This window comes from Netta rufina (assembly GCF_964035555.1).
Source record: "Netta rufina genome assembly, chromosome: 1".
Taxonomy (NCBI): Eukaryota; Metazoa; Chordata; class Aves; order Anseriformes; family Anatidae; genus Netta; species Netta rufina.
This window is the reverse complement of record NC_140123.1, coordinates 183,693,921-183,705,920: the sequence shown is the minus strand read 5'-3', so window position 1 is coordinate 183,705,920 and position 12,000 is coordinate 183,693,921. Positions and strand designations below refer to the sequence as shown.

At 38.4% G+C, this 12,000-nt stretch overlaps 1 protein-coding gene across 2 annotated transcripts in view; it reads left to right on the top strand.

Annotated features, from left to right (window-relative positions):
• Nucleotides 1-12,000, top strand: part of WASL (WASP like actin nucleation promoting factor) — a 49,719-nt gene that overhangs the window by 22,093 nt on the left and 15,626 nt on the right. For both annotated transcript variants that reach the window (XM_084301616.1, XM_084301615.1), the window contains exons 2-5: nucleotides 3,404-3,538; nucleotides 4,745-4,831; nucleotides 5,386-5,482; nucleotides 10,084-10,107. In XM_084301616.1, the coding sequence (XP_084157742.1) occupies nucleotides 3,404-3,538; nucleotides 4,745-4,831; nucleotides 5,386-5,482; nucleotides 10,084-10,107 (343 nt within the window). The remainder of the gene's footprint in view (nucleotides 1-3,403; nucleotides 3,539-4,744; nucleotides 4,832-5,385; nucleotides 5,483-10,083; nucleotides 10,108-12,000) is intronic.

Here is a 12,000-nt window from a genome sequence, read left to right as displayed (position 1 = left end):
TTAAAGGAATACTTCTAAAAGCAAAATTAGTTTCAAGAATGGTGTGAGAAACTGAGCAGTGTATATTAATTGGCTTCAAAAGACAAATTGAATGCAAATGCAAAAAAAAAAACCATTGAATGTGTAAGTTACAATATTTGTGTAAATGTTCCCAAATGCTGCAGTTCTGCAATTGAAGTTGAAAAATGTCAATTAGCATGGCTGAGATTGATAATGAATAGCAGTGCATGAAGTTTACGGGTCATAAGTTCAAACACTTTTACAAGCTGTGTGTGTACATTTCCAAAGGTTGTGGATGATTAAATATTATTGTCAACTGTCTTCTAGAAGCTGAGCAGCATAAAGTGTTGTAAAACATCAGCCTCCATTCATTTTCATCATACACAAGAATGAAGTAGAAGGAGCTGGATATTATTGTCCTCCTCCTGCTGAAATACAGCTTGTTTTTGTTTTTCTTTTTACTGTGTTGTCCCTTTATTTTTTTTAAAGTGGTGTAATAGTGGAACTCATAATTATGTTTTAACATGTGAGAACCTCATTGTAGGTTGTCAACACTAGGAATTTGCACAATGCTAATTAGTAAGTTAAAATGTAATTGAACTCTGGGCTTGGTAGGTCTCAGAACAACACCTGCCTTAACAACACCTACTTTAGATGCAGCGAAATTGTTCTCTAACTTGCAAATTGAGCTCTGTGCTCAGAGTATCCACGTGTAAATTAAACCTATTGTGATTACACAGAATGAGGACACTGTTTTTGTGTAATGCTCTGTCTGCTCATGGGGTAGGTTTTCTATGCAGTCATCATGGAGTTACAACAACTAGGGTTTGCCCGGATAATCCAGTTGGTGTTTTTGCTGCTAGATACAATAGGAAGCAATTGGTAGTACACCATTTCTCAATGCAAATAGTTCTTCTGGACCTTGAGCGTAAGGTGCATAAATTGCTGCCAAAGCCACCTTTTTCTGTGGGTAGGCCTGCTGGGAGGAGGCTGGTGGAGTTGGACTTGTTTCAGGGGGTTGAGAAGGCTTCTTGTATGGACAGTGGTTGAATGAAATGTCTTCTTGGTTATAACTGTACGGTGGCACACTTGTGCTCCTTTTTGTTGTGGTGTCTACAAGATTATCAGTTTAAAAAGGAGATGAAATGGCAGAAATGAGAGAAAAGGCTGTTAGCAGTTGAACGAAATATGGGCAGTCATACCCCAAATCAAGTCTTTGCCTATTGCAGCATAAGGGAAAAGTAACATCTCTTGGACATCTCTTACACCTGCAATGTCCACCAGCAAACTGTTCTCTTGTGGTTAATTCAAGGTTCCCTTTTCCTCACCTGACGAGTCCAGTTATGACTAAATTAGTTGCATAACCCTGTAGGTTATAGGGAGGGAAGTCTTGCTTTGCATTTAGTTGTAGAGCATCTGAGGAGCTGACTGCAGAGCTCTGAGTCAGCTCTGACTTCTTCCTGCTGGATACCTCAGTGGTGAGCAGTCAGTCTTACTACCTCTGAAGAAATGGTTGCAAAGAGGAACGTGTGAAAATTGCATCACAGGGCTTTGCCAAAGGTTATAAAGCTTCCCTAGGGAGTAGCTGTCAGTTCAACTAATTACTTTGCCTCTATTTTAACCAAACTGGAAGCTTTTTGATAAGAAAAACTCCAAGAAGCTCAAGTGATTCTTTCGGTCATTGTAAAGCCATTAAAAAGTATGATGTCAGTGATGGTGATACTTAGTAATCATCATCATAGATACTTAGTACACTACTAGATGTTGATGTAATGCACCAAGGTGTGTGTGTTCTGGATAAGCCAGCTGTTTGGCGAGCAGTGCTGACGAAGGTGCAATAATGCTGGTAGAGTGGCTGGGGAAACCTAGTATGGAGCCTGTTGCTCAGACCACGTGTCTTTTGAGAAAGTTCTTGGAAATGTAACAGATCTATGAAAAGATCAATGTATTGTCCCTTAATGGAAAAGAAAGCACTTAAAAATACAGGGAAATAGACAACAAACTAGAAAGCAATATTGTTGTTGCTCTTAAGTTCAAAATGCTAACAAAATGGGTTCATGCACCATAAGTCTCATCCCCAGTCTAAGAAGGATGCGGTAGGACTGGGTAAGATGCGTTTGAGAGTTACAAGGGTAATGAAAGCATAGATGTGTTATTTCTATTTCTTTCTTTTTTTTTTTTTTTTTTTTTGGTACAAGGATGACTTAAAACTAGTATCACTTCTTTAAACAGTAGTAAAACTGTGGGTAAGGAGCTATAACAGAATATCTATAACAGCATGTGCAGCATGGAGAAGCAACCAAGGATTCCTACTGTCTCCTAGCATAAGAACTAGCAGGGATGATGAACTGAGACTACCAGGTGGCACGTTTTTCAATCAAAGGAGTTCTTGACACAGTGTGTAAGTGAATAGTGACACAGTCCTGTATGCTGGTGTGATGCTCAGAAGTTCACGTGGAGTCAAGGAGAGATGAGATAAACTCACAGAGGAAAAAATACATGCAGTAAAACACACGTGCTGGCTTAGGAAGACTTTGAGCTCCAGCCTGCCCATGCTGGGGGTCTGTTCCCGTGGCAGAGAGGTGTCCTGCTGTGTTCCCTGGGCACCTGCCACTGTTACAGCACAGACCCTGGGCTGGATAGCCTCTGGTCTGTGCTGTGACAGAGGCTTTAAGCTGTATATCCTTGTGACTTGGCTACAAGATGAAAATTGGAGCCTTTGAAGAGTGTTTATTCCCTCATAGGACTTTTACAGTAGAACACAAATTATGTATATATTAGAAAATATGTTCAGGTATGTTTCCAGGCACGGAAGCAATCTGGTGTAGAATAATATTTTAATAAAATATCTCAATTTGAAAACAGGACAATTTCACATTGCCAGCTGGGAGCAATCCTTGTTCATGTGAATTCCCAAACCATGCCAAAGAATTCTAGGGGTTTGCTAGTTGGCATAGGTTAAAATCGTGCCAGAGATCATTTTTAACAATTAAGCAATATAGGCAGTTGCATTCCAATACCGAGGAGTGTTTCCAGGCCCTGTAATTTACAGCCTGCATATTGCATTTCTATTCAGTTTGAAGTAATGAACAGAAAAATGTAGTAGCACAGTAGGGCTTCTCTGTGTGACTGCCATAGTTACTGGTCTGCCTCTTACAGGCAAAGTCTTCTTGCTGATTTTATGGCCAAGAACAAAATGTTCTATTAGGTTCTTAAGCAATTTAAATCTTGCACACAGAAAAAGGGTACGGAAGCAATGTGGGGTCATTTGAACTTGCCTGTGTTACCACCTGGAAAATAGTCTAAAGTTGCTGTTTAGAATAAAGATCATTAAGAGTTGCTCTGCTAAAATGTAAAATTTATTGGTTTTACCTTAAAAGTAATCACTACTTTTCCTTTCTAGACGATGTCTTCAGCAGTTGTTCAAATGTATGCAGCAGATCGCAATGCCATGTGGTCAAAGAAATGCTGTGGTGTAGCTTGCCTTGTAAAGGACAATCCGCTGAGGTCATATTTTATCAGAATATATGACATTAAGGTAAGTGTCTTTTCTCTTGCAGACTGACTTTGTTATATTCATTCTCCATTTTGAATTGAATGAGTTTGTGTGATTGTAGTTATACCCATATGCAGATATTCTGAAGTAAATAGTTGTACACTGAGCAGTTCATTGACAGTACGTATTAATAGGCATGGGCAACTTTCTTGGGTGTTCTAAATTTAAATTATTTCATAGATGTCAGCTCTTACAGATGAAATAAAGATATGATTTTCCTGCGGCTCACAGAAGCTGTCCTCCACTAATCAGATTAGTGGAACCAGTGAAAGCCAGTGTAGTGTCACTGATACGGGTAGCTGCCAGAACTCTAGCAGGTGTTAGTACCTTGGCTGGAACTAATAAAATACATGCTGCGTTCTTTAGGGATCAAAACCAGAATCTTCATTTTCATGATCAGTGTGTTCATGCACAGAAAAACTGCAGGATAAACATTTGCTTTTCCCACAGTATTTGTATTCATACTGAAGATCTCTGTCCGATCCTGATATTTCACTCAGGGCAGTGTGAACTAATGCATTCCAAGATGTTTTTACAGCAAAAAAAAATGATACCTAGAGGTATAAGTTGTATTGACTTTCGCTGAGACTTTGGAAAGCTTCCCATTCCCTCTACAGCTAGGAGTAGCTCCCTGTCTGTCAACATTAATTACTTGAAGTCTCTCAGATTGACTCAGAAATGCTAGTTGGCATTTACACTTGTCATTTGGTCACTTCATTATTAGGCTTAGAAACTGTTCCTTGGGTGTTGAACCATAATGCCATTTAAATATATAAAACTTGCTTAAAAAGGTGAAATTTTTGTTCCCTTGAAGTTAAGTGTTTTCAGGTAAACCCTGAGCTGGTAACATGCTGGTGTAAGCCTCCCTTATTTTTATTACTATTACCTCTGTATCATTGCTATCACTGCTGACTATTAGTGCTACCAGCATAACTATTGCAGGATTATAGAAATTGAGACGTTTTTTAAAACATCCAGGAATCTGAACAGAAGGTAGAATGAGGGAATTAGTCTGGTTTCATCTGTTTTCTCCACGTTTTCTGGTATACTTGGATTGAGCTCATTCTTTGGGTGGATGACAGATGCGTAGCAATATGCAGCTTCAAACTCTTGATTGGTTATATTATGAAAGATAACCTGCAATTTGTCTTCAAGTGTTTTCAAATCTTTTTTTTTTTTTTTTTTCAGGATGGGAAATTATTGTGGGAGCAGGAGCTGTACAATAACTTTGTATATAATAGTCCTAGAGGATATTTTCATACCTTTGCTGGAGATGTGAGTCTCAACATCTTTGAATACCTGTTTTAGAATGTCTTTTAATACAATGGTAACTTCTTCTAATATAACTGAGGTTTTCATTTCACTCTGTAAATTATTTATGAAAGTATAATGTTACTTGTTTTCCTTGAAGTTTTTTATGCTTATTTATTGAAATAACTTTGGCTTTCAACTAGAAAACTTAAGCCATAGAACAGAACATGAAATGCACTTCGGTATGAAACGCATTCTGACTCCTGTTAATACTGAAATTCTTTTGACTTACCGATGATGCTTGTAAGGTATCATCTATTTCTTCTAATAAAATTTTCTTCACCCAACTTTGATTTCAGGCCCCAAGATTTTGCTCAAACTTGTTAGTATGAGCTCCAGATACTTGATTAGTAGAGAGACATTCCTGTTAGATTATGTTTCACTGAGATTTGTTTCCAAATTTACAGTGGTGTTTTTTTTTTTTTTTTTTACTGATTATACCTTCAGAAGGTATAAGAACTTACAAGTCTTTGAAACATTTTCTTAGTCATGGGTGGGGGGATATTAATGTTTTTCAGACATGTCAAGTTGGTCTTAATTTTGCTAATGAAGAAGAAGCTAAACTATTCCGCAAAACAGTAACAGAGTTACTTGGACGACGGCAGAGAAAATCTGGTAAATATTTAAATTAATCTTAAATTCAGGCTTGTTTATGTTGTTCTAGGGGGAGGCAGGAAATTAATTATATGTCTGAAAGCAACTGGAGGCTTTGCTGCCATATTTATATTTAGAAGTCATTGTGTTATGAAAGTGCTTCATCTCTCTATTTTACAAAAATATTTTTTTTCTGAAATAACTTGGTGCTCCATTCCTATAAAGTCTCAGCTTGTAGACTCCAAGATTGTGGTGTTTGAAAATATAGACCAGAAAGAAGCAAAAAGGGTAAGCTGTCAGTGGGAAAAAGGAGAAATCTTCCCGTAAGCTGTTTTCACGTTTGATTAAAACCCTATTTTAGCTCTGGGCTGTTTATAACGAATTTGTTTAAATTCAGCCCAAGTGGGTTGTAACAAAGATTTTACCATCTGGTATGTTCAGTAGTTCATGTGAATGAATTATTGGCATTGGTCCAGTGTTTAGTAGAGAAACATCTTCTATTCAAAACTCGTAATCTTGGCAGGGGCCGAGAACAGGAGACATAATGTGCCTATACTGTCCTTAGCAGCACAGGACGGTCTGAAGCACAGCATGCGTTTTGTCAGCTGCAGGATGCCTTAGGAACATGGTCAGTGTTTTAAAGGGAGCTCAGGCTTTCTCCAGATCTTGTCTTGGTCCTTTTTGTCATAAACATCTCATAAATGACTTGCCTGTCTGACAGCCATGTGACCATGAAGAGTAAGGTGAGAGAAAACATAGGTTGGATACGCATGGATGTGCTTAGGCTTGCTGTAAGCTGTAGTGTGGACTTGTGTCTAAGCTATGAGTTTCTGTAGTCTGTCTTGGAATTGAATTGCACTAGCAATGAATGCAGGTAAGGCTGATGTAAAGGGAGGATGCCCTTGGAGAAGCATGGGCTTGCAAGTGTTCTCAGGAAGCTGCAGGATCCATGTGGGTTTCATTTAGGGATGGTGGCTTAGTCACAGAGCATTAGTTCCAAAGCTCAGTTGGCTTCTTAAAGATGGTCTCTGCTTGAAACCAGAATATGTGCGTTCTTGTGTGTCATTCTTCATTACCGTGTGTCTAAAACACTGTGCTGCCATGCACGGATGTGACTTGGAAGAAAGGAAATATCTATCTGCATGGCTGGCCATAGCAAACTTTGGCTAAAAATAGTGGTTCATCCTATGGTTCGCAGGATGTTCACCATAGTATTTCTTGTTTAATCTTTGAGTAAATGTATTGGCTCGAGTGCTCAAACCCATGCTGTAGGATGAGCTTATTCCATACATTCTGAAATGCCTTAAAAGACAAACGACTCTGCCCCAAAATGCTTACAATTTGAAGAAAACTTTAGTTAAAAGAAGGAAATCTTAAAATACTCCACGTTTTTTCTTAGTAATAACTGGAAAACAAGAATTAAAAACAGATTTTTTTTTTTTAGTCAAGCCACCAGGTGGAATTTCCTTTTTGTCATTGATAGGGACTGGTTGTAATTGTTCTCATAATAACAGGCTTTGCATTTGTCAAAGGTAAAACTGATTTGCTGTAGGTGCATGTACATAGATTTATATAAAAATGCTTTATAAAAACATTATATGTGTATGCTAAATTATGCTGTACTCATAAGTTTATATCTAATATAAATTATATTAAAGCTTCATGTATTATTTATATTAGATAATAAATCGTGTGTATTCTAACACATCTTAACTTCTAAAGCTACAGTAATGGTTTGGCTTTCTTAATACTTTTTCTGTTTAATGGGACCTTTACTCCTATGCCTTCCAAAACATATTTCATTTCCTAGCAGTGCCACCTGATGTGCTTTTACAGAAATGAGTACTCTCTGTGATCACTTAGCAGCCTGCTATGCCATTCAGGGCTTGCTAGGAGACTTTTCCAGGGGTCTTATTGAAAGTTCAGGTTACAGGAAGGCAGCAAGAACAGCAGTTCTGGCTCAAAAAATTGTGTCTTGGTGCTGAGACTAGTATACAAAATGTCATACAGCTGCAAGAAGAGGCAACGGTGTTCTGCTCTTCCTCACTTGGCATGAAGTGTGTTCCAGTCAGTGTTCAGACAACTCCTGAGTAAGTGCATCTGGAGTTCAGCAGAGGTGAAGGTAGGGTTCCAAACAGAGAATGTGTGAGAGTTTACAAATGTACAAAATACTCAGTGGAGAATGGAATGATAGAGAAAGGCTTTAATATCAGGCTGTTTTTTCATCTAGTTAAATTTTGATTTTAAAAAACTCATTAAATCCTTAACCACAGGTTAGGAAGAAATTACCATACGTAGTTAATTTCTCTGGTAGACTCACTTAAATAATCTATCCACTTACTTCTTAAGCGGACCCCAAATAGTTTCCTCAGTAGGCAGAGTGAACACAGCCTTTCTCCTCTGGGCCTGTCAGTATAGTCCATTCACATTTTGGGTATACTTGCATGTAGGTACCATTTGTTCGTATTTTTTTTATCATCTTGCCTCAGAAATGTTAGTGTGTGCTCCACGCTCTGAGAGAATTTAGCTTTATTTTTAACTGCCTTTCAGACGTAGGAGGTTTCAGTTTTTGTCTAATTTTTTGGCACCTTGTAGCTCAGGGGTGGGAGCTCTTTTAGCCCTCCCTGAAGCTCCCTGCTTCCTCCACAAGCTTTTAGCTCCTGCTGCCCTTCCTAATGCATCTCAAGCTGGGTATTGAATATGTACTAAATGGTGCTATTACTGCCTGGGAGGCAGGGACATCTCTGCTGAGACTGGAATCCGATGCAAGCTGAGCACTTCAGAGATCTCTTTCCAGGAATACATGTTGATGGGAACACGGTTTCTCAGACACGGGCAGCTGAAGTTGATCTTTTGGATCAGCAGGCTTCTCCATCTTCTGTCAGACCTCTGGTGAGGTCATCGGCATTTCAGAACAGGAGTTCTTGTTTCCTAGTCTGCAGTGGAAACCACAGAAAAACAGATCTAGTATCTTTTGGCCACAAATCGTTATTCTTATCTAGACCCAGCAAAAATTGTGGGAAGTGTTCAAAGTGTCCTGCTTTATTCTCCACTATTTTATCTCTGAAACTCTTTGTCCTAACGAAAATTCTAACAGGTTGCCATGATTTGGCACAAGGCCACTTACCATTTTCCATGAATGCCTACTGCTTTTGCCAGCTTCCCCTCCTGTGCCAAACAGTTTGCCCTAAGTCCTGCACTTTCCTTTTCAGTTTCAGGGCTGATGCTTCCTAGATAGGACTGCAATTACACTCCAGAAGTTGAGCAGGTTCTTTTGGAGTCCAGCGTGAGCGGATTCTTAACCTAAATATTCTAGGAAGAGTATTTGGCCAAAAAGCCCCTTCTTTGTCCCCCAGCCTTTCACCTCTAACACTAATTTTCTTTGAACTGATGGACAGGTGTCTTCTGAAGGCTTGCTCAGCCAAAGAAGATTCTTGAAGGATTTTGGTCACCTTCTTTTGGAGGTTCTCTATTCCCAACTGAAGGTTATCAGCATGTGAGGCTGACTCATCTTACCCACGTATAATTTTAGATTTTGTTTTTTAAATATTGATAGGACAAGGTCAAGGATATCTCTGTAAGCACAGTCTCCCTTCCCCTTATGCTTGTGTCTGAAAAGCACAACGGGTTAGCAGTTTTTCCAGGACTTGCTGAAGATGAAAATGTCTGTTTAAAAATTCTTCTTAAGCTCTTAGGAGGAGGCCCAGTTACATCTCAGATACGCCAATATCTATATAGAGCCATGTTTTTTGGTGTGGTGAGGTGATAGACCATGCTTGCATGTATGGTACTGCAAAATCCAGAAGCTTTCTGAATGTCTGTGTAGGTACGCAAGTGGTGTAAGTATAACTGGACTGGTTTTTGTTCAAAACTGAGTTTTGAAGGAAGGTTACAAAATAGGGTAAAAGTTGAGTTGTATAGGAACTAATACTAAGTGGGAAGTCTCCTTCAAAGGAGAATAAACCATTACAGGCTGAGATTAATGAGGTATGAAATGCTTACAACTGCATTTTAAGCTGTCAAACCAAATTCTTCATTATCTGTGAAACAATTTGGCTTTGTGAATAAAATATAAGGAGGAGGTCTGAGTTCTGTGCAATATTGTTCAGCTAGCTGCTGGTTAACAGGTGAAGTGTCTTGCCCTTCTGTGTCCTAGTTTCTTCACATAAAACCAAAAATGATTATAAAGTACATCTGGCTTTGTGGGAGAACATTGCTGTATCAAAGTGCTCATTGTATTTCCAATTAAACTGAAGGAACAATCTCAGTTAGTGGAAATCAGAAACCGTAATACTCTGAAAATCTTGCTTTGATAGGTTGTACCAAAACAGCTGCTTTTTGAATATTTCACCTTATATTGGAGTCAAAATGTCTGAAATCAACTCACTAGCTATTTCCTTATGCTCCAAGTTGGCTCACTTCAATCAGTGCTAATTATCTAAAATATGTTTTCATAATTCTGTAATGCTTAACTTCTTTCAGATGGTCAACAAGTAGGTTTTAAAACCAGGTTGTTAGGTCTCAGCTCAAGGTCATTGAAAGTGTCACTAGAAACTAAAGTTTAGAATGAATTTGTTCTGTGATACCTATGAATAAATATTTTCTTTTTTCTTTTTCAACAGAAAAAAGAAGAGACCCACCAAATGGTAAGCTTTTTGCATGAGCACTGCGTTTTATTTTTTCCTATTGCTGTCTTTTATGGTTTCTGTATAGCTTTTGTTTTGGGCTTGTTCAGGATAGTCCTGTGGTAGCAAAGGCAGTAAACTCATACTCTGGAGGTTAGTATGTTTGTTTTGTTTCTGTTCTTTGGTATTTGTTTACTTGTAGCTTGGAAGATTTGTGGCTTCTTAGCTGGCATTTGTAAAGGATGTTTTTGGAGAGGGGCATGTTTTCCTGTAAATAGGACAGAGGCCCTTCAGCTTAAGCTGTGAAGAAGGCTTTGTACCTTTCATTTGGTGTTTGGTCTTCAGAATATACCTATGAAGAGTTGCTCTACAAAACATTGCTGAAATTCAAAGCTAATATATTTGTCTGAAGGTGGGCATAATCGTAATTGATTTCATAAAATATGCATGACATTTTAATTTCTTTATCTGACTAACCCTGTAACATAGCCTTTTAGTAATATGTCATACGTTTATAAGAGTAAACTTCTTTTTTTTCCACGAGAGAATATCTGAATTTAGTTGTCTCGGGAATACATCTCACTGACATGAATATCTTTATGGTTTTAAACTAAAAGGTGGTTTGAAACTAAAAGAGGGGATATTTAGATTAGAGGTTAGGAGGAAATTCTTCTCTCTGAGGGTGGTGAGGCACTGGCACAGGCTGCACAGAGAAGCTGTGGATGCCCCATCCCTGGAGGTGTTCAAGGCCAGGCTGGATGATGCCCTGGGCAACCTGATCTAGTGGTCAACATCCCTACCCATGGCAGGGGGGTTGGAACTGGGTGATCTTTAAGGTCTCTTCCAACCCAAGCTTATTCTGTGATTTCTCAGAAGATCATTGTTAAATTCATGGAAGAAGTCCAAACTATGCATCAATTCTATCCAAAAATTTACCATGTATTCCTAGGTCAAGTGAGAAATGCACATCAGTGAATATCAAGTTTGGAGTCTTTAATCTAATTATGACTCCACACTGAAACTAAAAAGGGAGTTCTCTGGTGATATTTCTGTTGATGCCAGTTCACTGCTTGAGCAGGGATATCACCATCTGATCATCTAGGGGTCTCTGAGCCCATATTGTTCAAGGAGGTAGTCTTAAGTTTATTCTAACTAAGACATCCAAGCATCTCATCTCACCAAACTATGTAGTCCTTAACTAATCCCAGATTATGGAAACTACAGATGTCCTTTCTTCATGCAGAATACTTCTCAAAATAACAATAGTAAAAAAAAAAAAAAAAAAAAAAAAGCCTTTTTCACACATTAAATTTTGAGGAAGCTCAGGCAATCATCAGCTTAGCCCAGGCGTTTTTAGTATCCTTTCATTCAACAGTGACAGGGTTGCTTAGTTTTGAAACAATCATATTAATATATCAGTCTGGTCTTATCTACTAGATTTTCTGAGCTTTGGGAGGGTTTTAATTGTTGACTGTCTTGAGCAATGTTTGCTTTCCATCACCTAGAAGTTCATTCCTGGTAGCGATGTCTGCAGAGCAAAAAGAAAAATGTTGGTGACCACATAGTGCCACCAACCACAGCAAATTTAGCATTTGTCTCTGTTCTGAAAGTTGACCAACAGTAATGCAAGCGATTCATTTGTCTAGCTTTCTGTTTGTGACAGGAATAAAATTGAAGAAAACTATCCTGTAAAAATTTAATGCTTAAAATAGTCTCCATAGTTTATCCAGTCAGACCTGAGGCAACAAAATGGTTTTGAGAAAAATAATGAAGTACTAAAACTTGCATTAATTGATCCCATCCACTTAGGCTGAATATTCTGTGGAAAACACAGGCTTATGCTCAGTGTTTCAGGTTTATAATCACTAGTCAAAACTCTGGTGTTTAGTAAACTGTTCTGCTGGGACATCTGTG